This window comes from Rhinolophus sinicus, linkage group LG13 (genome assembly GCF_036562045.2).
Source record: "Rhinolophus sinicus isolate RSC01 linkage group LG13, ASM3656204v1, whole genome shotgun sequence".
Taxonomy (NCBI): domain Eukaryota; kingdom Metazoa; phylum Chordata; class Mammalia; order Chiroptera; family Rhinolophidae; genus Rhinolophus; species Rhinolophus sinicus.
The window spans coordinates 33,839,206-33,862,398 of NC_133762.1; the positions used below are offsets into that span (position 1 = coordinate 33,839,206).

A 23,193-nucleotide genomic window follows, 5' to 3' on the forward strand; every position below is an offset into this window, starting at 1 on the left:
AGGAAGAGAGTCCTTAAAGGCATTGAAGCCATTGAGACTTTTCACCATCATCATCACCATCACCAACACCACCACCACCACCATCACCATCACCATCATGATCATGTTTATCCATCACCAAAGACATTGAGGTGATAGTGGCTTGGGTTAGGATGGTAGCAGGAACAAAGGAGTGAAGAGGGGAGATTGGGATGTATTTTGGAGGGAGATCCTCCGGAGCTTGTAGGTAGATGGTAGGGAAGAGGAAGGAATTGAGGAACAGAAACGGCAACTCCAGCTTAATAAATTCATTGCTGAATGAATGAATGAATGAATGAATGAATGAGGCTTCCCCTGCCCTGAGGAGACAGACCCAGAATAGGGGAAAGGAGGAAGGGAGAGACCTGGGACCATAGCAGATGAGAGGGGTGGGGACAGGATCCCAGAGAAGCTGTTCCTGCAGTGCCCCCCCCTTAACAACTTGTCATGACTCTATCCCTCCCCCTTCTGAGTTCTCCTCCCAGTCCCTCTGGGAGGTCGCAGGTTCAAGGTATGGCCAGACCATGTTGAGAAACACAGCAAGATGGTCTCATCGCCACACTCCCATGGTAACTCACTGGAAGGACAACAGTCACTGAGAGCTCGGCTGGGGAGAAAAAGACTTGAACAAAGTAAAAGTGACATGTAACTTGTGCCTTTAATGTTCAAACAGAATTTAAATATCATATTACAAAATGACAAGATTGTACAAACCAACGTTGAAAACATGAGAACTGTGAAGGGAGGTTTTACCTCTTCCCAGTTATCCTGGGGCTGTTTCATGGCCATGGTGTTTGCTCTCTGTCCTGAGGTCCAACCTCTTCACCTTTCAAGGGAGTTTCAGAGAAGGCAAGGGGCGTGCCCAAAGCCACAGAGCTCTCTGGCTTTCTCTCGAGGGCTGTCCCACTATCCATTGCTTTGAAAGCAATTTTTCCTGGGGTGGCAGGGGGAAGCCTGCCCCTTGATAGAGGTGCTGCATATTTTATTCTCCTTAGGGCTGGAAATCACGAAAAAAATTCGTGGAGCTCCAAGGCCCCAAGTGGTGCTGTCATGCAGCAAACATGGCGTAGGACGGTCATGATGGTTGGGACTACATAGGGTGAGGGCTCCGCAGGAAGGAGACGGCCCCAGCTGCGAGCCTTCTCCGGACCTGAGAGGCATTTCGGAGGAGAAGACGCCTTGGAGAAGAGCTAGACCTTCTCCGTAAGCAGCTGCGCTCCCACGCGGGCACACCGGCACAGAGCCCAGGGCCTGTAGGGGGCGGACGTGTGGCCTCCAGGGCCGCTCCTTAGAGTCCAGGGCTCAGGTGGGGGGCTGTTTAATGACCCACTGGCCAAGGGGATTGGCGCGGTACAGATCTAAGAGGTAGGTATCTGGGTCCAGGCGATGCTCACCTGTGGAAAGCAGGGGGAAGAAGGATGAGGATGGTGGTTGTGGAAGCCGCTGCTGCCCTGCCCAGGGCCCCTCGCCGGGCCAGCGCACCAACTTCCCCAAACCCCAGCTGTGTGAGCCTTGGCTTCTTTGGGTCACAGCTACTCCTTTCTCTGCAGAATCGACCTGCGCTGATGTCGGGAGTCTGGCGGGGAAAATTATGGCTCCGCCCCCAGGGCAGCCCACAGCCAATGACTGACACAGAGGAAGGAAAGACCATCCTCCCCACCTCTAAGAGGAACCACTCTGATGCAGTTGGGACTCCAGAGCCCCCTTGTGGCCATGGCCAGACTACACCCCTTTTCCTCCTCCCTCCCTTGTAAGGTTCTTCCTGGGGAGTATCCCTGTTAGTGCATCATTACTCCCTAAGCTTTGTCTGAGCCTCTGCTCCTTGGTCAGTGGCTCTCACAGGGTGGACCCTACAACAAGAGCATCAGTATCTCCTGGGAACTTGTTAGAAATGCAGATTCTCAGGCTCCAGCCACCTGTGTCTTAATAGCCCTCCAGGTGATTCTGACCCATCGCTAAGTTTGAGAATCGCTGCTCTAAAGAATGCAGCTGAGAACAGCTGCTCACCCCCGGTTCCCACAAAACCAGAGGTCTCTCAGATTTGGACAAGTACTTGCGGAATTCCTTAAGGAATCCACGGCCATTGGTCCACTTCAGCTAGGGTGGCCCAGAAGCATCAATTTCACTGGTGGTACTGACAACCATCACACTAAACAAAAAATTCTGCCCTTTCCACACCTGAGGGCACTCTAGGCCCTACTCAAAACTCCAAGATGGAATCCTGAGGTGTGGCCACACGCTGACCCCTAACCTCACAGCGGCATTCCACTTGGTTTCATGGGAGACAGAGACCTGAGCGAAAGGCTCAACTGGAGGTGGGCACCAGTCTTCCCCAGAAGACCCCAGGAAGCCCTCAATGTCAGAGAGCTCCAGGGACCAGGGCTCGGACCCTCTGCCCACTGGGAACTTACTGATATTCCCTCCAATTTCGTAGAGGACGCTGTTGGCTGAGTTCACGGACCTGCTGCAAGACAGAGAGGAGGAAACTGCTGAGCTCTTCTCAAGGCAGCAAGACCAACACCTACTTACAGACCCCAGGCCTGCACGGGGTGGTGCTCACTGATTTTGGGTCCCAGGTGGGAGATAAAACATAAGGACCCTCATGAGAGAGCCGGAGTCATGAAGGAGCCCAGTGCCCAGAGGCAGGGAAAAGCCAGCCGGACGGCACTCAGAGAGGGCCAGCCATGGGTCCCCCACCACAAAGCCCCTACCTGCTGAGTATCAGAATGGAAGCTGGGTGGGATTAGGGATGACATGTGGGGACAGGGGTCTGCTGTGAGGGGCAAATTCTGAGTCAAGATGGATTATGGATATTGTATGATAATCATAGTTATCATGTAAGTATCGTATAGTCATCCTATGAGTTCAATTCCACAACGTGTCCCCAGTTTGTCGTGTGGCGCTGGGCAAGCCCCTTCCCCTTTACCATCTATCTGTACAAGGAAGAACTGGACTAGACACTTGCTAAGGACTAACAGTCCAAGAGTCCTTCCTGCCAACTCCAGCAGGGAAGCCCCTGAGAGCTCAACTTGTTTCTTGCGTCCTGGAATGATGGTTGCATATCAGCCCCACTGATCCTCTTCCAGCTCTTTGGCCACAGTGCCTCAGGATCTTTGCACATGCACTTTTTCTGTGCCTGGAAGCCTTACTTCATGCCCCAGACTATATCCCAGGTGCCTTGTCTTACATTCACATTATTTCCTATATTTCTTATAAAACCTAAAACAGTTTGTAACTTGATACTGACTTTGGGCTATTTGATTCATGTCTCTGTCTTCCACAGGGCTATGAGTTTGAAATCCGGGGCCTCTGTCTACTCTTTTCAGTGTGATTCTAGCCTTCCACATGGTACCTGGTCTATAGCAGGCATTCATTAAGTACCTGTTCATGAAATGAATGCTATTATCATTATTATTTGAAGCCAAGAAGCTCTCTAAGAAGGTGGGAGAACCCAGTTCTGATCACCCCAGAAAGGGAAAGGCCAACAGCATGTGCAACCCCCGTTAATGGCCTTCAGCTCTGAGGTGCAGACCCCTCCTTGCACCCGCTCCCTGCTCCCTGCAGGGGAAAGGCTCCTGTCTCTGGGAGGTGCCCCTTACCGTGGGAGGAGGCTGTTCTTGTCCTCACTGCCCTGTTGACCCTGTAAACCAGGGCTGAGGCACTCTGTGAACTGCCTGAGGACATGGGCTACTTTGGTGCTGGGGGTCAGGGGCACCTCCAGGGGATCTTTGATAGGCCAGGCCACCTGGATCTTTGCCACTTTGGGAGTCTGCAGAGAGAGAGATCCATAGGCATACACATGCACACCTGGAATTCGAATGTGTGTGCATAAACACTCTTCCATGTGCACTTACACAAATCCCCATGCTAAAAATACGCAATGCACACATATGCAAACACACCAGTCGCTTGTGTCCAGATCCTACCTTATGCACTTACATACGTTTTCCTAAGTGTGCATAACAAACACAGGCATAGAAACATGCGTGCACATGCATTCATCCTCGGACACACCACAGGAGTGCATGCAATGTGCCTACAAACACCTGCACATAAATATAAATACTATATATTTATATAAATACTCGTCATGCACACATACACAACGCGGCACTCATCAGTTGCTCTGTGAACTCCAATAAGGAACCCCGTTCAGGGCTCCTCCCAGGAACGCTCAGTATTCAAGGGAAGGCCCTTCCCTTCTATTATCCTCCTCCTCGCCCCAATCACCCCACACCTCACAAAGCAACCCCCACTTTTCCTACCCTTGGTCAGGCACGCAAGAGGCTGCCTAAAAATGGGGCAAGGGAGATAACTTCTAGAAGTCCCCACACCGCCCAAGTTTCCTCTTTCCTCAGTCCTGTCAGACACCGGCTCCTCGCTCGAAGCGGTGGGGTCGGCGCGTCCCCTGGTGGCCGCGATCGGCAGCGCCGTTCCTGGCCGCTAGGTAGCGAGTACCTGGAGGACGCGAACACACCACGTGCCCTCTCGCCGCTCCTGGCCCCTTTTTCCATCCGCCTGGGCGGGAGTGGGGGAGGGGCACTCACCGCCTCGGGGCGATCCCCTGCCTTGTCCCTGTCCGCGTGTATTCTTCGCAGCCAGGTCTTGAGGCCTCCGTCGCAGAGCTGGGGGCGCCGGCTACTGCTGTCGTTCACTTTTCGCACCTGGGCGACCAAGAAAGAGGCGACCTAGCCAGAAAGTATCAAGTCTTAGCAGGGGCATGGAGCTGCTGGGGTGAGAGGCAGAGCCCACCAGGGTCGCTATGGCCTCTTTCCTGTCCCAGCACTCCACGCAGGGCCTGGTTGTTGAACTTGGGGCTGAAGCACTAGTGGTGGCAGGAGCGGCACCATTTAGCCTCTAAAGAGAGCCATGGAGTAAGGAACTCTGAGAAAGCCAGGCTCTGAGTTTAGTGGACAGTGGTCTCCCCAGGCAGAAGCTGGAAGGTCCTGCACTTGCTCTGAGACAGCTGTTGATTGGTACACTCAGGCATGGGTGTCACCAAAGCCATGTATGGCTAAGGCTCAGAGAGCCCCCAGCCAGCCCTGCATTGGTGAATTCGCACAGGGACCCCCAGATCAACCCACACCCTTCTCTCCAATCAGAACCCTGCAGAGGGAGTCCGGAGAATCCAGACTCCATGGACCCTGGTCATAAGCAGCATGTGCCCTGGGGTCTGACAGACCTGGTTCCAATCTGGGCTCCTCTGCTTACTGGCTGTGTGATGCCTAATACACATAGCAGAAGGGGGAGGGAATTCTTCCATTTTATTTATCTACATCTGTGTTGCCTGAAACTTTTACAAGAAGACCTGTAAGCATTTCTTGAATTTTTAAAACTCCCTACAATAAGAAAGTATTGTAATGGAAAGTGTTTTAGGAGCCATATTACCTCAGAGACCTGAAAGGGCACAGAGAAGGCAGGAACTATGGGCATTTACGTATGCCTGGATGGGGGAGCGGTGGGGGTTTTCCACGGAGGAATTGACTCCTGAACTAGGTCTTGAAGAATGAGCGGAGGGCACCAGGCTTCTATCCTTTCTTTAAAAAGTAAGGCAATTCCAGGCAGAATAAATGCATAAGCAAAAACTCAGAGGTGTGAAGTACAGGATGAGTTTGGAGAACCAGCTTGCATTTGGTGTGTTTAAAACACAAAGGAGTGCCTGGGTGTCATGAGGGAGAAACTGGGAAGAGTCAGAGAGCTTCACTTGCAGGTTTCTGGAATAAAGAGCTATATTAATGACTTTATGGGTGGAGGGAGGGATAGGAAGCATGAAGGAAGGGAGGGATGGAAGGGGGAGGGAGAAAAGGTAAATGGGTGGATGGATGGATAGATGGATGCATGGAGGGGTGCATGGGTAGGTAAGTGGATGGATGGATGGATTGGTTGGTGGGTGGGTGAGTGGGTGGATGGGTGGGTAAGTAAATGGAAGGACGAATGGAGACATGGACAGAAGAGGCTTCACATTTCCAAATGAAGTGGCCTGGTCATCAGTGGTGGGCAAGGCTACCTGGTGTCCATGGGAACCTTGAGTGCTGGCGGGAATTTCTCAGTGCTCCGGCTCTGCCCTCAACTGTCAGCAGGCCTCGCATACCCTACCACAGAGGGGTCTCTTTCCCTAATCTTGCTTCTCGCCCTTGCTTTGGATTGTTACTCAGGGCAGGCTCATGGGGGCAGGGGTGTGTTGGTGACCTGGCTCAGGCCTCTCAGGGGAGTGGGTTTTTTTTCAGCAGTATTAAATTTTTGATATGAGGGAACTATATGTGGGAGCTCAGGGACCACCACCCTTAATCTGTGGTAGACCAGATGGCAATGGATTGACTGAGCAGTGTGGTAGTATAGACACCTTTTGGACGCTAAAGCAAGGGAAAAAGAGGACACTGGCCATACATAGGATCCAACAAAGGTCCCAGAAGAGACAAAATTAGGGATTTGAAAGGGCACTACCCACAATCATGGATGGCACAGGCAATAGGACAGCTGTACCCAGCGGGGGACAGGGGCCTGTGCCTACGACCAGATGGATACCACCTCCACTCCCGTTGGCCCACGGCCCTCACCGTCCAAAGCAGGTCCTGGTAATGCACCATCATTTGCACCACCTCTGCTGCCCCCTCTGCCAGCTGCTTCTCCTTGCCCTTGGGGAGTTTGGGGGGCTGCCCTCGGTGCAGGAAGAGATTAGGGGCCATCACTGTGGAAACATTCCACAGAGTCATCTTGTTGCTCTGCTCCCGGGCCACCACTTTCCTGAGGAATTCCAGGAGTGCCTGGGGAAGAGCACAGAACCTCCCTCAAATCTTAGCATATCCCTGGGGCTCCCCACTTTCCCCAGAACACCCTGCTGTGTGACTTGGGGGCACTTGGAAGGAGATGGGCTGGAATAGAGGTTTCACTTCCAGCTTTGCCATCAGCCCACCCCATGACCTCTCTGTGTCTGTTTCCTGCTCTACAAAATATGGCCCAAAACCTTCCCCTTCCCTGCTCCCTCAGAGGCTAATGAGACATCCAGGTCGGACTGCAACTCTCAGGCAGAAAAGAGCCACAGCTCTGGGAAGTGGGTCTCTTCCTGGCGAGCCCCAGGACAACTCCTTTTTCTGGATCTGGGGGGGTCTGAATCTGCCCAAAATGCAAGGGGAAGCCTAGAGAAGCAGAGACAATGGCGAGAAAGGGGTGAGGTGATGATAGCTGCCATTTATTAAGTATTCTTTGTGTTCCTGGACCCTTAGGCAGCACCTTACATGCATTTGTCACCTCATTTTATCCTCCCAATAACTCTATAAAGTAGGTTCTATCATTTGTACCCATTGCACAGAGAAGCAAACTGTGGCTTGGAAAATGTGCCCAAGGCCACATAGCCAGTAAGGATGAAGGGAAGGAGGGGGGATAGAAGGATGAAAAGATGAATGGATGAATGGTTGGGTGTTGGATGAGGATGGAAGGAAAGAAGGGAGGGAGGGAGAGAGGGAGGGAGGGAGGGAGGGAGGGAGGGAGGGAGGGAGGAAAAAAGAAAGGAAGGGCATATATTGGGCGCCCACCACGTCTTTTACTCTATGATTCTTTAAGTGTTAGCTCTTATATTCCCAAAACAATTACACAGATGTTGTTATTATCCTGTTCACTGAAAAGGAAACAGAAATTCAAAAAGGCTATCTTTTCAACAAAGCTGAGGCACCAACGAGGGAAGGTCACTTTTGCCCAGCTCTCTCTGGTTACAAAAATATGTTCTTGGGGCCTCCTATGTCCACATCAGACAAGGATTCCAATAGACATGGGGCCTCCGCACACCCTCACCCTAGAGGTACATTTTGGGTTTGACCCAAGAACAGCCAGGAGGGTGCTGGGAGCTAAGCAAAGGCTGCACCCAGACCCAGCCCCCAGCCCTGAGCACCCACTCGTATAATGCACAGTGGAAGTTCCCTAAGAGAGTATTTCCCAAACTGGTGCTCCATAGAACACCCTGCTATGCAATGCTTTCCGTAACAAAAGAGGTCCGTGAGCAACTACCTTGGGAAAGGGCTACTTACTCTCGTCCCACTTGGAGCTTAAGCATATCTAAGGCACTGAGAAGTCTGTTGGAAAGAATGATCCTTAACCTTGGCTCATTAACTCAGGGTTTACCCACCTCATTGGAACCCTTTTCCCCTGTAACACCTGTTAGCACCACATAGAACTGACATTCGGCATTGCACAGTCCAGTAAGCACTATCCTTTCAGGACTCATCTGCTTTCTTTAGGGAAAAAGTCTCAGGAAAGCCTTGGCCATGACCGTTGGCCATCACGGCAGCCCCGCACCTGGCGGAGTTGTTGAATGAATGAAGGCGCACACTTGGACCCTGTTCCTGTGGCTGTGGGCTGACATGAAAGAGCGGATGCAGCTGGAGGTAACTGTTACCTTCAGGGCATTTCGGTTGGGTTCCGGCAGAATCAGGATCAGCAGATGGAGAGCCTGCAGGCGCTGCTTCAGGTGGGGGATGTCTGCGGGGAGGGGAGGAAGGGCTTAGGAGGCTCAAGGACTCTGCCTTCGACCTGGAGGCCCCTTCTTGGGGAGGGCAGATTCCAGAGCTGGAAACCAGGGACAGCCAGGGACACCCTTCTTTATAAGGCCTGGCACTGTTTCCTGGGCCAGCATCAGCTCAGAGCCCTGAGCAGTGCTGGTTGCAAGGCTGGCTCTCTATACCGTGTGAATAAAAAATAACACACACGTGTGCACACACACACACGTGCACGCACACACACAGGCCCAGAGGTGCAGTCTGAGAGGTATAGCCCAGAGTCAGAAAGGCAGTGGGCCGGCCATCACCCTAAGGAGGGGAGGTGGAAAGCTCAACTGGTTTAATGAAACCCTTTGTGTTTTGAGGGTTGAAAAGGAAAAGCTGTCCCACAGCTGAGGTCAGGGTCTCCAGGGAGGAGAGGAGATGGTAAGTATAGAACTCAGAGAAAGAGTTCACCGGAGTCAGACCAGACCCATCAACTGAGAGCTAGTTGGTCCCTGGAAGACGGCTGTGCAGGGGACACAGAGGCTGAGTGCCCAGTGTGGCATTCATTCATTCACTCACTCAACAAGTATCATCAAGTAGCTATTAGGTGCCAAGCTCCAATCCAGGGACCTGGGACATAGCAGGGAAAGAAGCAAACAAGTGACATATTTGTGGAGCTTATGTTTCAGGGGAGAAGACAGACAATAAACAAGCAAAAAAATATCTAAGTATCTTCAGATACTGATTCATACTAAGAAGAAAATAAAAGACTGTTCTGATAGGTGGTGCCTAGTAGGCAGGCACGCCGTGTCAGGGAGGGCCTGTATGAGGAGCTGACATTGAGCTGACCTCTGGGCAGCAAGAAGCAGAGCCAAAGGATGAGGAAGGGGCAGACTTCCAGACAGAGAGAGCAGCAAGTGCAGAGGCCTGAAGAAGGAGAGAAACGGGCCTGTTAAAGCCAGATGGAGGGGATGGAGGGAGACCAAGAAGAGCTGGCTCAGAGGTAGCAGGGACTGAGCAAAGAGGGGGGCCCTGTGGCCAGATAGGGAGGGAGAGTTTATTCCAAGTGGGTTGTGGAGGGTGTGAAGCCATGAAGAGATATGATCTCATCTGATCATAAAAGCCAACACTAGAGAGGATTTCTCTGGGTCCTGGCCCTCTGGCTTAGGGGTGGAGATCAGACTGCCTAAGCCTTGAGGCTTTCTGGAGAATGAGAGAGAGAGAGAGAGAGAGAGAGAGAGAGAGAGAGAGAGAGAGAGAGAGAGAATGTGCCTGGGCTTCCTTCAAGGTTGCAAGCAGGCGCTCAGGCAGCTGGCTTTTTTCTTTTGAGAAAAATAGAAGTGAATGTGTTTATACTCTGTGGATTATGAAGTTCAGGTATGAACATAAATATGCAGGACATAATTAAAGGGGGAGCTGTACGATACACGCCAGTTCGCACACAGACAGAGGGACAGGCACACACGTGTGCCCACAGACGCACACTTAGACGGACCTGATAAGCGGGACCCTATGGGAATCGTGAAGGGAAGAGAACTGGCCCATGTGAGGACCACTAAGGGCTGTGATGTGCAGAACCTTACCCTCCTCTTCTGCCCATCACACTATACACACACACACTCATGCCCAGACATATATAATACGCAGACATGCGCACATGCTACACACGCATGCACACATACACACCACACACATGCACACACGTGTGTGGGCACATGTGCTCATATATACATATGCACATACCCACCTCATTGGAACCCTTTTCCCCTGTAACACCTGTTAGCACCACATAGAACTGACGTTCGGCATTGCACAGTCCAGTAAGCACTATCCTTTCAGGACTCATCTGCTTTCTTTACATCCGTACGTACATCCTCTCCCATCAGCTCCCAGGGAACAGGTAGTTCTGTCTTCCCACCACTTCCCCCTCCAACCCAGGCCATCCAATGCTCTTCTCCCCAAAAGCAAAGGGCTGGGGGACACTCACTGGGCACCACAGCGAAGGCCGGGAGGTACTCAGCAGTGAGCAGGGGCGTTGGTAGCTCCCGGATGAACCTTTTGAGCAAATCAGATGCATCATTGTGGCGAACCTCTTCCCAGCTAAACAGGCCAGTGTAGAAATCTCTCTCCAGCTTTTGTTCCAGTCCCTGAAGGAAGGAGGGGCACTAATGAGAAGTTGACCCGAGGCTCCAGTATAAGATGCCCCACCACTTACTTCTCTGGGTCTTGGTTTTCTCATCTGCAAATTGGGGACAATAATAGCACCTACCTCGTAGTATTGATATGAGGATTAAGTGGCCTAATGTGTCACTTGGCACAGGGTTTCACTCAACAAATGCTGGCTGTCTGACTGCCGGGCCCACACTCTGAACCCTCATGCTGTCTTGTACTACCTCCACCCTTTCAAACCCTCCTGGAAGTCTAAGACCAATCAAAGACCAAAGACAGAAGACAGAACACTGACAGGCTGGGAACTGGATTCTCTTCTGGCTTAAGGTACATGTGAGGGTGCTGGGCGATGCAGCCTTGAGGAAGTGGGGGAAGCCGAACCATTACCTTGACCCTGGCCTGGGATCCAGGTACCCTGAGAATGCCTTCCGTGTCTAGTCCTCTCTGTTCCAAACAGGACAACAGCTATGAGAGAAAGAACCCAACATTTAAACCAGAAACCACTGAAAGGTGGAATCAAATTAGTGTGTTTGTCTCCCATGAAAACCAGGAAGAGGAAAGAGCTAGGAGAAAGTCGCCCTCAAAATAAGAATAACAGCTTTCTTGGCTACTTCCATGAGCCAGGCATTGTTCTGAGAGATTTTTTTTCTTAAATATGCATTTTCTCATTCAATCCTTAATAAGAAAAGGATACTGTTATTATAACCCCACTTCACAGATACTGAAAGGCAGACTCACTGAGGTTCAAAACTTCACCCCAAGTCTCAGCTACCACGTGTCAGAGTCAGAATTTGAACCAAGGTCTTGTGGTTCTAAAGTCCACACTCTTATCCCCCAGGCTAGACATCCCCCAACAGTGATACCCAGTGCCAGCCTTTCACTGGCTAAATGAGCCCAACCTGGAGACAACTTACAGCTTGAAGGACCAGCGGGACCTGGGTGCTGGGGAGGGTTTTGCGGTCTGCTTCCAGCAGGGCTTCGAGGGACACGCCGAAAAGGCGAGTTTCTATGGGAAGTCGAAAGAGCAAACAGGGCATTTCATTTCCTGGAATGACAACTGGGCTGCAGCCTGCAAGATCCCCTGGGCAACTAGAATCATTCCTTTCCCTGCGTGAGTACTGAGCTCTCTGGACCAGTGGTTGAGCTCCAACTGCTCTCAAGCAGAACACATGGCCTCAGCAATAATGAAGACGTTACATGCATCACAGAGCAGAAAATCCCAGCTGGAGAAAAGGGTGTTGAAAGGAAAACATGCTGCTGCCCCAGGTAGCACTGGGTACCGTATGTAGCAGTGGGCTGGGGTAGAGGGTCTACTCTGCAGGGATGGGCCACGTTCCCAGGTCTCCTCAACCATCCTGCCTTGCAGTCTTCTCAGGTAAACTCCTTCTTCCAAATCTACTTTGCAATGTCCTTCCTTCTCCCTTCACCTGCCCACCCCTTTCTCTACTAAATCCACACACCCTTTGCCATGTGAATTTGCAATTCTTCCCATTAAAGAAGCAGAAAATGCTTCCCCGCTTCTTGCCAGTCAGCCGGGTGATAGCTTCCGTCAATGGAGCAGTTGCCTCCATGATGCAAGCAGAGGCTTTAAGTGCATTTTTATGGTAGGTTTGCCCTCTTGTGCTTCTGCCATTGTCATGAAAACATGCTGTCGGCCTGCTGGTCTCAGGAGGATAAGGGACCCAGCCCCAGCTCACAACTTGGAACCAACCCCCAAGATTCACACACAAACCTGCCAGCATGAGTAAATAATTATTGATTTAAGTCATGAATTTTGGGGTTGCCTGCTATGTACATTATTGTGGCAATAGCTGAATCAGATGATAACTGGGAAATGTCCATAAATCTATAATATTAAGTGAAAAAAAAGGTACGCACACGGGGCAGGTGGGGAGGGGAGGAAGATGATACACTAAAAATTAATAGTGCTTCTATCTGAATTGTATTTTTCCTTTTTGGATTTTACTCTATTTCCCAACTTTCCTCCAATGAGCAGGAATTGTTTTCATGTGCAGAAAAAAATACATATGCCAGAAGGAAATAAAGCAGCTAAGCATGTTTTGGTAGAAGATTCCCCACGCAGCTCTTTGATGAGAAAGCTAGGACCATAGCCACAGGGTTTTTGATGAGCTGGGGACCGCTGACCTGTGGCCTTCCGCTTCCCTGCCTTGCTCCTTTTCAGCTCCAAGCCGAGGACGTCACAGAGTGCAGTGAACTCGATGAGGGCCAAAGCATGGATCTTTTTCATGTCTTCCAAGGACAAGTCTCCTGTCCTCGTCAAGCCAAGTCTGCCTTTGGGGATCCTGAACTTCTAGGGAGGCAAGCAGAGACCATCGCTCCACCTACCCGCCCCCCACCCCCACCCCGCCGCCACGTCCCCTCCCCCACCTCCACGAGGCAGTTTGGAGGAGGAAGAACAGAGTGGATGAGAGCAGGGGCTCAGGATTTCATCCCAGGTTCAAGTCCAAGCTCTACCTCTGACTTACTGGGTCCCCTTCTTAGACTCTAATTCCTCACCCGTAATCATAAAATAGTGCCTATCTCATAAAGTTTTTGTGAGGGTAAAATGGGCTAGGGATACAAAGTGCTTAGAATGCCAAGCCCTTAGGGAGACTCCAATAAACATACGCTGTTTTTCACTGCCTGCATTCCAACATGAGGGGCTGGAGAGAGGGATCACGCCCTCCCCCACGGGCCTCACTGCTTCTATTCTGGTCCTTTGTTGCTCTCTCTCACCCCATCTGTCCCATCCCCGGCTCCAATGCTCCTCGTCCTCACTCGGAATAATGACAGAATTATTGAAAAATAAATGATGATCGACAGCGCCATCTAGAGGCAACAGTGGGGATCTGCTGGCAGCTCCGGGCCTTCCTGCTGCCAAAGGTGAAAAACAGCCAAGAGCCAGGGTCAGATTTGTTGAGCTTTTGCCTGGAGGACTTGGCCAGATTAGGCCCCAGTGCCCATTCGACTGTTCTAAGAAGGGAAAGGAAGCCTGCTGTGCTTGTAGGTAATAACGTTATAGCTATAATACAGCCTAGCGCTTGCTGGATGGGCTATGGAGTCACACTTTCTGGGCTCAGGTTCGGATTTTACCTGTGAGCTTGGGTCAATAATTTTATCTTTATGTGTGTCAATTTTCTTCCCTGTGAAATGGGGCTAGGAACAGTATCCACTTCACAGGATTTTAGGGGAGATTGAATTCGACAAAGCATATAAAACACAGTGTCTGACACATAGTGAGTACTCAATCATTATAACTATTACTAGTTTTAAAGTTTATTTACACAATGTGGTATCTTTAGCATTATTAATTATTAGCATAATTTAATAGGGGAAATCAAATCCTCAAGGCTAGAAGGTGAGATAATGTTGAACATTAATTATCCCTGATGCTTTAAAAACAGAAAGTCATTCTTTAAAATTTTATTTGATGTACTATGGGTACATTAAGATATTATCACCAGGAGAAATTAGGTGAAAAGTGGACGGAAACTCTGTACTATTGTTGCAACTTCTTGTGACTCCAAAATTATTTCAAAAGAAAAAACATTATATTCGAGGGAATGAAAGTATTTTCATATTGGATTAGAGATTACTGCGGGGGTGGGGGCAAAGTCCTAAGCAGTAGAGAGTGATGGTCAATCGGGGGGCCTGGCCACCAGCCCTTGGGGCAGCCTCCTCACCGGCAGGGCACCCTGGCTCCAGGTACAGGTGCTTCTCAGGGGTGGCCCACCCCTCTGCAGGAGCAGCACAGCTTGTTCCGAGTAGGCAGAGTCCATATGGAAGACTTCCTCCCTCCCAGCCTGTGCCTGCAGCCCCTCAGGCTTTGCTGCTGCTGGGGAAACGGAACCGAGAGGCAGTCAGGACCGGCTGCCTCCCTACCGCCTCCAAGCCCAGAGCTTGCACCCTTGCTCAAGCCCAGTAAACTCACTAGCAATCTCCTAAGGTCAGGAGGCTGATATCATGACCCCAGGAAGCAAGTTCTTAGGCTAAGGACTCAGGCCCTTTGCCCCAAGAAGTGATTTCCCAGGCTCAAGCTCAAAGTCCCAGGATCAGATCAGTAAGCTTAGGACTCAGGCCCATTGCCCCGGGCGCAATTTTCTAGTTAAGGCCCATTGCCCCAGGAAGTGGTTTCCTAGCCAGGGCTTATTGCCCAGGAAGTGATTTTCCAGGCTGAGGCCCATGGGCCTGATGGGGAAACCCCACCCAAGAGCCCAACTTGTGGCCTAGGGCTTCCTTCCTACTGTGCTCAAGCAGGGAAGGCAAGGAAGGAGCAGGAAGAGGAAAATGCTCAGAGGTGTTCACCTTCTCTTACCTCACAGAACAACCCCTTTGTGCAGCCTGGAGGATCCCCAGGGCCCCGGAGAATGAAGGCCACTTACCTGGAGGAGACTTAGGAGTCCCGGAACTGAGCTGGGTCCATTTCATGCCCGAGTCCCCATTCTCTGAAGACATTTCCTATGCAAATTACAGGTAATTCCCAGTTAGTTATGTGGGAAGCAGATGCTACCCACACAACCCTGGGAAATAGAAGACATTCACGACCCATTCTTCACAGCCAGGGAGAGCAGCTAAAGCTCAAACATCTTGCCCAAGATCCCATAGCTGCAAAGGAGGGAGATAGGCGGTGGGATCCAGATCCGTCTGCCATCAGTGCCCATTGTATTAATCATGTGTTACTCCATTTCAAATCTATTCCAAGAAAGGATCAAATGCCCACAAACTGTCAGGTTACAAGTGCCGGCAGGATATACACATGACAATATAAAGTATTGTAATTGTACAATACTTTTAGTTATGTATAGAGAGAACCTGAGGTCTCAGGCCTACCCAAGGACACGTGACAACAGGCCAATATACCCTGCATACACAGCAGGCAGAGCTACACATATGGGGACACTGCCATGCAAGCATGTATGCAAGCATACACTAACAGAGCCCTGCAGCAGAAGCACTACACCCTTTAAGATGTGGTGACACCACAAGAAGCCCAGGCAGACAGTGCCTGCAGTGACCCTTATGCCACTTACCCCTGAATTGAAGCCTCCAAAGATGTCCCTGACATCTCTGACAGGTGCCTTGTGGCGTCTTCGGGCCGAGCGGTTGTAGATTTCCAGCCGGCGGCACACAGCAGCCACCTGGGTCTGTGTAAGCGTGGACAGGAGCCTCCGGGGATGACTGTCCAAGCCCAGCCCACCAAGGAGGCCTGACAGGCCTGTGTCCTGTAGCCACTGGGATTCGATTTCTCCTTCTGCCAACAGAGGGAGAACACCCAGGTGAACACACATAGCTACACACTCAGCCGCAGGCACTAACCAAAGGCACATGCAGAAACATACACATGGACGCAAGAATATCCACATATCTGACTGTGAGACCCACGAACACCAGCCACACTCTTCATGGGGAGAAGACCTAACAAAACATCTGAGAATTTGGGGGGCACGGATGGCACTAACCAGTATCTGGATTTAAATTTATAATACCGCATTCTCTAGAAAACAGCAGGCTGTGGAAGAACGTCTGTACTGATTCTAGAATATAGCAATAAACTCATTCCCCGGCCCAAATCTGGGAGAAACCACCACAGGGTCACATGGGCCCAGCTGGGGAGAGCGTGGGCAAGAAGTTGGTGTCCCCTTGGAAAGTCCCGCTCTATTCAAGACTTTATTTGGGTTGTAATCGTCCCCTCAACTGTGCTTTGTAAGAAAACCGCCATTTATCCAAATCGTGGGACCTGCTGAGACTGCAGGTTCCTGGGTCCCACCTCCCGAGATTCTGCCCTAGGAGTTCAGGCTCAGGGCCTGGGAATCTGCATGTGGGTCCCCACCCACCCCACCCCCTGCCCCCCCACCCTGAGATGATTCTAATACAATAGAGTCTTCAGATCACACTTGAGAAACACTGGCCTGGCGAGTTCCTCCCTTATTATGGGGAAAACAGACGAGAGCCGGGGAGGAAGTTGTACCCATGTGTAAGCACGGGATTGGTGCAATGTATTTAGCTGTGCAAAGTTTGACCAAGTTAGTCAACCAGGTGCTGGTGGTTCAAAAATCAAAACTGCTTTTATGACAGCCTGTGTTGCGCAGATAAGCCAGACACAGAAGTCTTTCTCCAATATCACCTCTGCACTTGGGAACCAAAAGTCTCTTCCAGGGCAGCTGCAACTTTGTGGGTCCGCCCCTAATTTGCACCAGCTGGTGAATGTACTGAGTCTCCTGTGATACCAGGACCCTTTATCCTTCCTGCTAACCATGGGATCTTATCCAAAAAGCAGTGTTTCCTGAAATGCCGACATTCATGCACCACCTGTATGATTTTATCTGTATCTCAGTAGTCCTGTACAATTATTTACTAAATATTTTTCCCTCATCATGGGTTACTTAGAATTCCACTCGAATGTTAGCTCCACAAGGAGGCAAACTTTGTTTTGTGTTCACTGTTGTATCCCAGGGCCTAAAACAGTGCCTAGTAAAGAATAGGCACTTATAAATATCTGCGGAATGACTTCATCTAAGGAGGCACATAATCTAACTTATATTCTTAAAAGAGTGTTTTGACTGTTGTGTGGAGAACAGACAGCAGAGAGCAAGGGTGGAGCAGGGAGACCAGTGAAGAGGATACTGCATCAGTCCAAGCGAGAGATCAAGCCCTTGCATGTTCTGGTTGGTGTCTGGACCTCTCACATGTCTCCCCCGGAATGAGGGCCTCCCTTCCACCCTGCAGCCCCCAGCCCCCCAGAGCTCCTCACCTTCTGGTAGCCGCCCTTCACTCCCACTGCCGTCCTCTGCTTTCCGCTCATCCCTCTGTTGGATCTGCTCCACCTCCATCCAAAAGCCATCCATGGACAAGCTCTCCACCGAGGACAGCCGGGAATGGGAGCATTCAGCAGGGTGTGCTCGCGGGGGATCCTTCTGGGGAAGCTGACTCATTGGGCCTGAGGAGGGGCCAGAGCTGCAGCAAGCGGGGAAGGAGGAGAAAAGTCAGGCAATGCTCTGCTCACGATGGGGTTTGTGCTTCTCCTGAAATCTGCCTGGAGCTTCTGAGAGCTGGGCGAGCTTACTGAGCATATTTCTCAGGGGTGACAGACACACAGCTAGGCTCAGCAAATTGACCAGTTTACCCATCACGCCCTCAGAATCACTTGGAAACAAATAATGCTTCAGAGAATGGAGAAAGGGCCCATGGCCCTGCTTCTTTCTGGCTTCTTGGGCAAGGCGAACAACCTTGGACAAACATATGGTAGAGTAAACGTTGATAAGAGGGAAATAAACACCAGGATGTACGAGGAAATTATAGTGCAGCTCCTGACCCACCTCGTTGAATTTTTACCCAAAATGTCAATTATCTCCTCCCTACCCACACCCCTTATTTGTGACTATGACTTCCTCAGCCCTGGCTTTCCCATCTATAACACGTAACCACCTCAACTCCGCTTCTCCTTCAGTCAAATCTGAACAGACTGAAGGCCCAGATCACAGAGGTGTTACCCACCAAATGAGCCAATCAGATACTCTCAAGATGTTGAAACAAGAGATAGAAGGGGTCAGTGTCAGGTCCGTGAATTGGGAAGCCATGTGAAAATGGTAGGGCTGGGATAGCCAGTCTCCTAAGACAAGCCCAGAGAGGACCCTCTGACGCCATGGAGAGATGAGAGAGGGACCAATCTCAGCTGGATTTTCCAGGTCCCTGTCCCAGTTCTCCTGGTTAAGCTGACAGCTATGTGGTTTGCCCTCAGAGCCCCAAATCCCTGCATCTCCTCTTCTGCACAAACTACATGATTCCACTTTGTGCAAATAATCCCAGAATAAGAGCGTGCAGGTCTCCTGGCCCAGATAAATGATATTCTGGTGCTTCAAGTGAGCTTGGGGATAAAATCTCTATGCTGCTGCCCTTGAGAAATGGTGGATTGGGAGCAGGAGTCCACATAGACCCTGAGACATATCAGCAAAACAGATCATAAACCACCCTGTCACTAGAGAGAGGAAATATGAGTATATGTCCAATATCCTCTAATAGGAAAAAGGTATATTTTGCAAATTCTACAGACATTTGAGTTCGGTAATGATCCCAGGCAAGATTATAGAACAAATTCCTTATTCCATCTGGAGACAGACAAAAGGCAAAGGAAACAATAAACATAGATGGTCTAAACTGCTTGATTAAAAGAAAAAGACTCAATTGGCTTTTTTTATTTTATTTTATGAAATTTATTGGGGATATTGGTTAATAAAATTATATAGGTTTCAAGTGTATATTTCTATAATACATCATCTATATATTGCATTGTGTGTTCACCACCCAAAGTCAAATCTCCTTTAGTCACCATATATTTGATCCCCTTTACCCTCATCTACCACCCCCCTCTGTCCTTACCCTCTGGTAAACCACTAAACTCTTGTCTGTGTCTATGAGTTTTTGTTTGTTTGTCTTATTTATTCATTTGTTGTTTTCAGCTTTATATCCCACACATTAAGTGAAATGGTTCTTGTCTTTTTCCATCTGACTTATTTCCTTTAGCACGATATTCTCAAGATCCATCCATGTTGTTACAAATGGCAATCTTTCATCTTTTCTTATGGCTGAGGAGTATTCTATTATACATATGTATCACATCTTCTTTATCCAATTTGGTTTTTTAAAAAGTCATCCATTGTTGCTTTAAAAAAAGCACACATACCCTAATCATCAGGAAAAGGCAAATTAAAACCACAATAAGATATCACCTCACACCTGTTAGAATGACTGTTATCAAAAAGATAATAGATAACTAGTGTTAGAGAGGATGAGGTGAAAAGGGAACCCTTGTGCGCGGTTGGTGAGATTGTAAACAGGTACAGCCATTACGAAAAACAGTATGGAGTTTCCTCAATTAAAAATAGAATTATCGTGTGATCCAGCAATCCCACTTCTGGGTATATATCTGAAGGAATTGAAATAACTATTTTGAAGAGATATCTGCACCTCTGTGCTCATTGCAGTATTATTCACAATAGCCAAAACATAGAAACAACCTAAATGTCCATCATGGGTGAATGGATTTAAAAAATGTGGTCTATCACAGACAATAGTTTAGTGGTTACCAAAGGGTAAGGGGGGTGGGGGGTGGGAGATGAGGGTAAAGGGGATCAAATATATGGTGATGGAAGGAGAACTGACTCTGGGTGGTGAACACACAATGGGATTTATAGATGATGTAATACGGAATTGTACACCTGAAATCTATGTAATTTTACTAACAATTGTCACCCCAATAAATTTTTAAAAAATGCAGTCTATAGATATACAACAGAATATTTTCAGCCATAAAAAGAAGGAAATTCTGTCGTTTGTGAAAATATGGGTGGGCCTTGAGGGCATTATGCTAAGTGAATGAGGCAGAGAAAGACAAATACTGTATGGTAGAATCTGAAAAAGCTGAATTCATAGGAACAGAGAGTAGACTGGTGGTTGCCAGGGGCTGGGAGGTGGGAGAAATGGGGAAATGTCAGCCAAAGGATACTTCTTCCATTTATACAATGAATAAGTTCTGGGGATCTAATGTACAGCATGGTGACTATAGTTAAAATACTGTATTATATACTTGAAAGTTGCTAACAGAGTAGATCTTAAATATTCTCACCTCACGCACACACACACGATAACTATGTGAGGTGATGGATGTGTTAACCAACTTTTTATGGTAATCATCTCGCAATACGTAAGTTTCTCAAATCATTACACTGTGCACCTTAAACATACACAGTGTTATACGTTATTTATTTCTCAGTAGAGCTGGAAAAAAAGTACACATAATGCAAAAGAGCAAAAATTCAAATTAAAAAAAGATGGACCAAATATTGGATAAATGCTAACAAAAAGGACAAAGATATCAATATCACTTGCAGATTAAGAAACATTCTAAGGGGGGAAAAGAGTAAACCCACAAAGAACTTCTGAGAGAAACCTTTATGTACTTAATAGCATAACAAAAAAATATAAGTATTAATAAAACTGCTAGAAATATGGAAACATGTTGGCCTCATTGTTTGCCATTTCCCCACATGAACCTTGCTTTCTAGTTACAAGTTTGCAAGTTCTCCAGTCTCTCTCAAACCTCCAGGTCTTGGCAAACTCTGTCCCTTCTACTAAGGCTGGGCTTCCCCAATTCTGTCCATCGCATCCCTTTTATATGAGATCTGGTCCACGCTTGTTGCTACTAGAGACAGTCTTAAAATGAGAGTTTGGTGGGGTACAGAAAGCAAGTCTCAATGCCAGGCACATTGCAAGAGGCCATCAACTTTGTGGGGCAAGGGGGGGTAAAGGGACATCACAACGTCACAAGTGAGTGGAACACAGGGATGCTAGACATTGTGGCTGCCTTCCCAACATCCTTTCCACTCACTGCCCGTTGTGAGCACCCATGGCCCCGCCCCAGCCGAGTCACAGAGACAGCTTCAGGTGAGTTTGGATTAAGAGCCATTGTGTGAGTGCCCACTACTGGGCACAGCGCTTCTTTTAGGGTGATGAAAACGTTCTAGGGTTGATTGTGATGATGGTTGCCCAACTCTGACTATATTAAAAACTGTTGGATTGCACACTTTAAATGGGTACATTGTATGGCACGTGAATTCTATATCAATAAAGCTAGTATTTAAAAACAAAACAAAATGTGTGCTTTCTTCTAGCCACAGGACTTGTTTCAAGGAAGGAAACGCTCAGGACTTTTGTTGGGAATTCTGGGAAATAGACAACTCATTCTAGACATGGACAAAAATAAGTCACCTGCAAGGAGCTGGTGGTCACACAATGGGGATCCATGCCTATCACAGCATACATACCACTCACAGCAATTAAAAAGAAATTTCAAAAACTGGGTCCTAGATGATACCATTGAGCAGTTGAATCCCAAGAGGGTCCCCTGCACAGCACATTTTACTTGAAATATCCTCCTTTGGATATATACCATGGTTTTTAATCCACCCCCTTTTGACAGATGCCTGGGTGTTTCCACTTGTCCCAGTATCACAAGTAACTGGGACAAGCATCCTCGTATTTAGAACCTTGTTCCACTCTGCAAAAGTAATAGTAGAAGAGAGATTGCTAGAAGTGGAATTACTGAACCAAAGGGTTCGTGAACGTTTGATACTTCTTGCCAAAATGCCTTCCAAAAGGAATTGATCTATTGGATTTGTTTGTTGTTTTTAGAGTCTGGGACATGGGTGTGGATTTTCCTCCTGCTGTCTACCTGGCCTCTGTCTTGTGGGGTCCTGTGCCCTGGAGTCCCTAAGGCAGTATTTTGCCCACAGCTTGAGACCCCATCCGTAGATGTACCCCCAACTTCTGGAGGTAGGATCCGGCACCCGAGGCCAGCGTGCTGGATATATGACCTGTGCAGTTGTACATGGTCCCCTGTTATGAGGTCCCCATGCTTGGTTTAGAGCTTTGTTATTACAATCTTGAAATTCTTGATAATTTTTGAACAAGGGCCCCACGTTCATCTGCGTGAGGCAGGTCCTGCCAGTATCTTATCAAAGACCCGGGCTTGTGCCTTTTCCCCAAGTGTCCAGCTCACGTACTGAGCTCAACTCTGAGTTATAAACGCTCCCGTCCTGAAACATACTCAAATGTGGTAAAGCAAAGAAACCTCTGACCTGCCAGGGCCCAGAGGAAGAGGCAGGGCACACAGCCTCTCCCTGGGCAACAGCTTGGCTGTTTTCACCAAGCAGAAGCTTAACTGGAGAACTATTCCCAGTTAATTATAAAATTGGCTCTTCTGCTCTATTTATGCTTTTAGAGAAAACTGCCAGTCAGCGCGCCTCCTGCGAACCTGTTGGTACCCCATGCTGGTGCACAGCTCGGTTTCTTCCGTTGCTTTGTAATTTGCTTGGAAATTACCAGCATCTGTGTGTTTTTGTGACAATTTGAAAACCGCAGTGAGTAAACCAAAACAAAAGTTATTAATGGTGTCACCACTTTGATAGCCCAGCAGTGTTTCAGAGGTCTTCTTGAGGAGATCAGACAGGGGTGCAGGAAGAACAGAAATTTATAAAAACCCCAACAATTGTAAAGGTGTCATTGTCCCAAGATCCCATTTTGCAGAGTGGCAGTGAGTCCCCCAGTTAGCCAGAGAATGGGCGCTCAGCACATCCACAAAATGTGTCCCGAGCTTCACAAACGCAGCCTATTTTTTTTGTTTTGTTTTCAATGTTTTATGGATGTATAACATATGCAGAAAGGGGCGCCAATCCTAAGCGTACAGCACGATTAATTGTCTGCGGTTGTATTTTTGTTTTTAGGCATTTACTGAACACTTACTACATGCCCACTGAGCAATAGGTAACCAGATGCGTCAGTTTAGAAGTTAAGAACTTTGGCTCTAGTAACAGACGACCTGCCTTCAAATCCTAGATCTGTCGTTTATGAATGAAGTAATGTTGGGGAGCCTGTGAACCAGCCTCAGCTTCCTTATCTTCAGATGGAGAGGACCTGGGGCAGGGTGGTTAAGGGCGACTTCATTCAGTCAGCGACTGTTGGCTAAGCCCCTACGATG

General features: G+C 48.8%; 1 protein-coding gene across 11 annotated transcripts in view; it reads right to left on the minus strand.

Moving 5' to 3' along the window:
• Positions 1–657: 657 nt before the first annotated feature.
• ARHGAP40 (Rho GTPase activating protein 40) overlaps positions 658–23,193 on the minus strand; it is a 33,268-nt gene continuing 10,732 nt past the window's right edge. For 2 of the 11 annotated variants that reach the window (XM_019750250.2, XM_074317656.1), the window contains exons 2-15: positions 17,413–17,615; positions 15,692–15,912; positions 15,044–15,119; positions 14,345–14,496; positions 12,807–12,972; positions 11,576–11,667; positions 11,049–11,126; positions 10,480–10,639; positions 8,408–8,490; positions 6,576–6,782; positions 4,566–4,706; positions 3,618–3,787; positions 2,430–2,482; positions 658–1,412 (exon numbers count right to left, since the gene is read on the minus strand). In XM_019750250.2, the coding sequence (XP_019605809.2) occupies positions 1,321–1,412; positions 2,430–2,482; positions 3,618–3,787; positions 4,566–4,706; positions 6,576–6,782; positions 8,408–8,490; positions 10,480–10,639; positions 11,049–11,126; positions 11,576–11,667; positions 12,807–12,972; positions 14,345–14,496; positions 15,044–15,119; positions 15,692–15,912; positions 17,413–17,615 (1,894 nt within the window). In that variant the 3' untranslated portion in view covers positions 658–1,320. Of the gene's footprint in view, positions 1,413–2,429; positions 2,483–3,617; positions 3,788–4,283; positions 4,707–6,575; positions 6,783–8,407; positions 8,491–10,479; positions 10,640–11,048; positions 11,127–11,575; positions 11,668–12,806; positions 12,973–14,344; positions 14,497–15,043; positions 15,120–15,691; positions 15,913–17,412; positions 17,616–23,193 lie in introns of those variants that run through there. The other 9 variants (XM_019750251.2, XM_074317655.1, XM_019750252.2 and 6 more) reach the window with 9 other exon arrangements.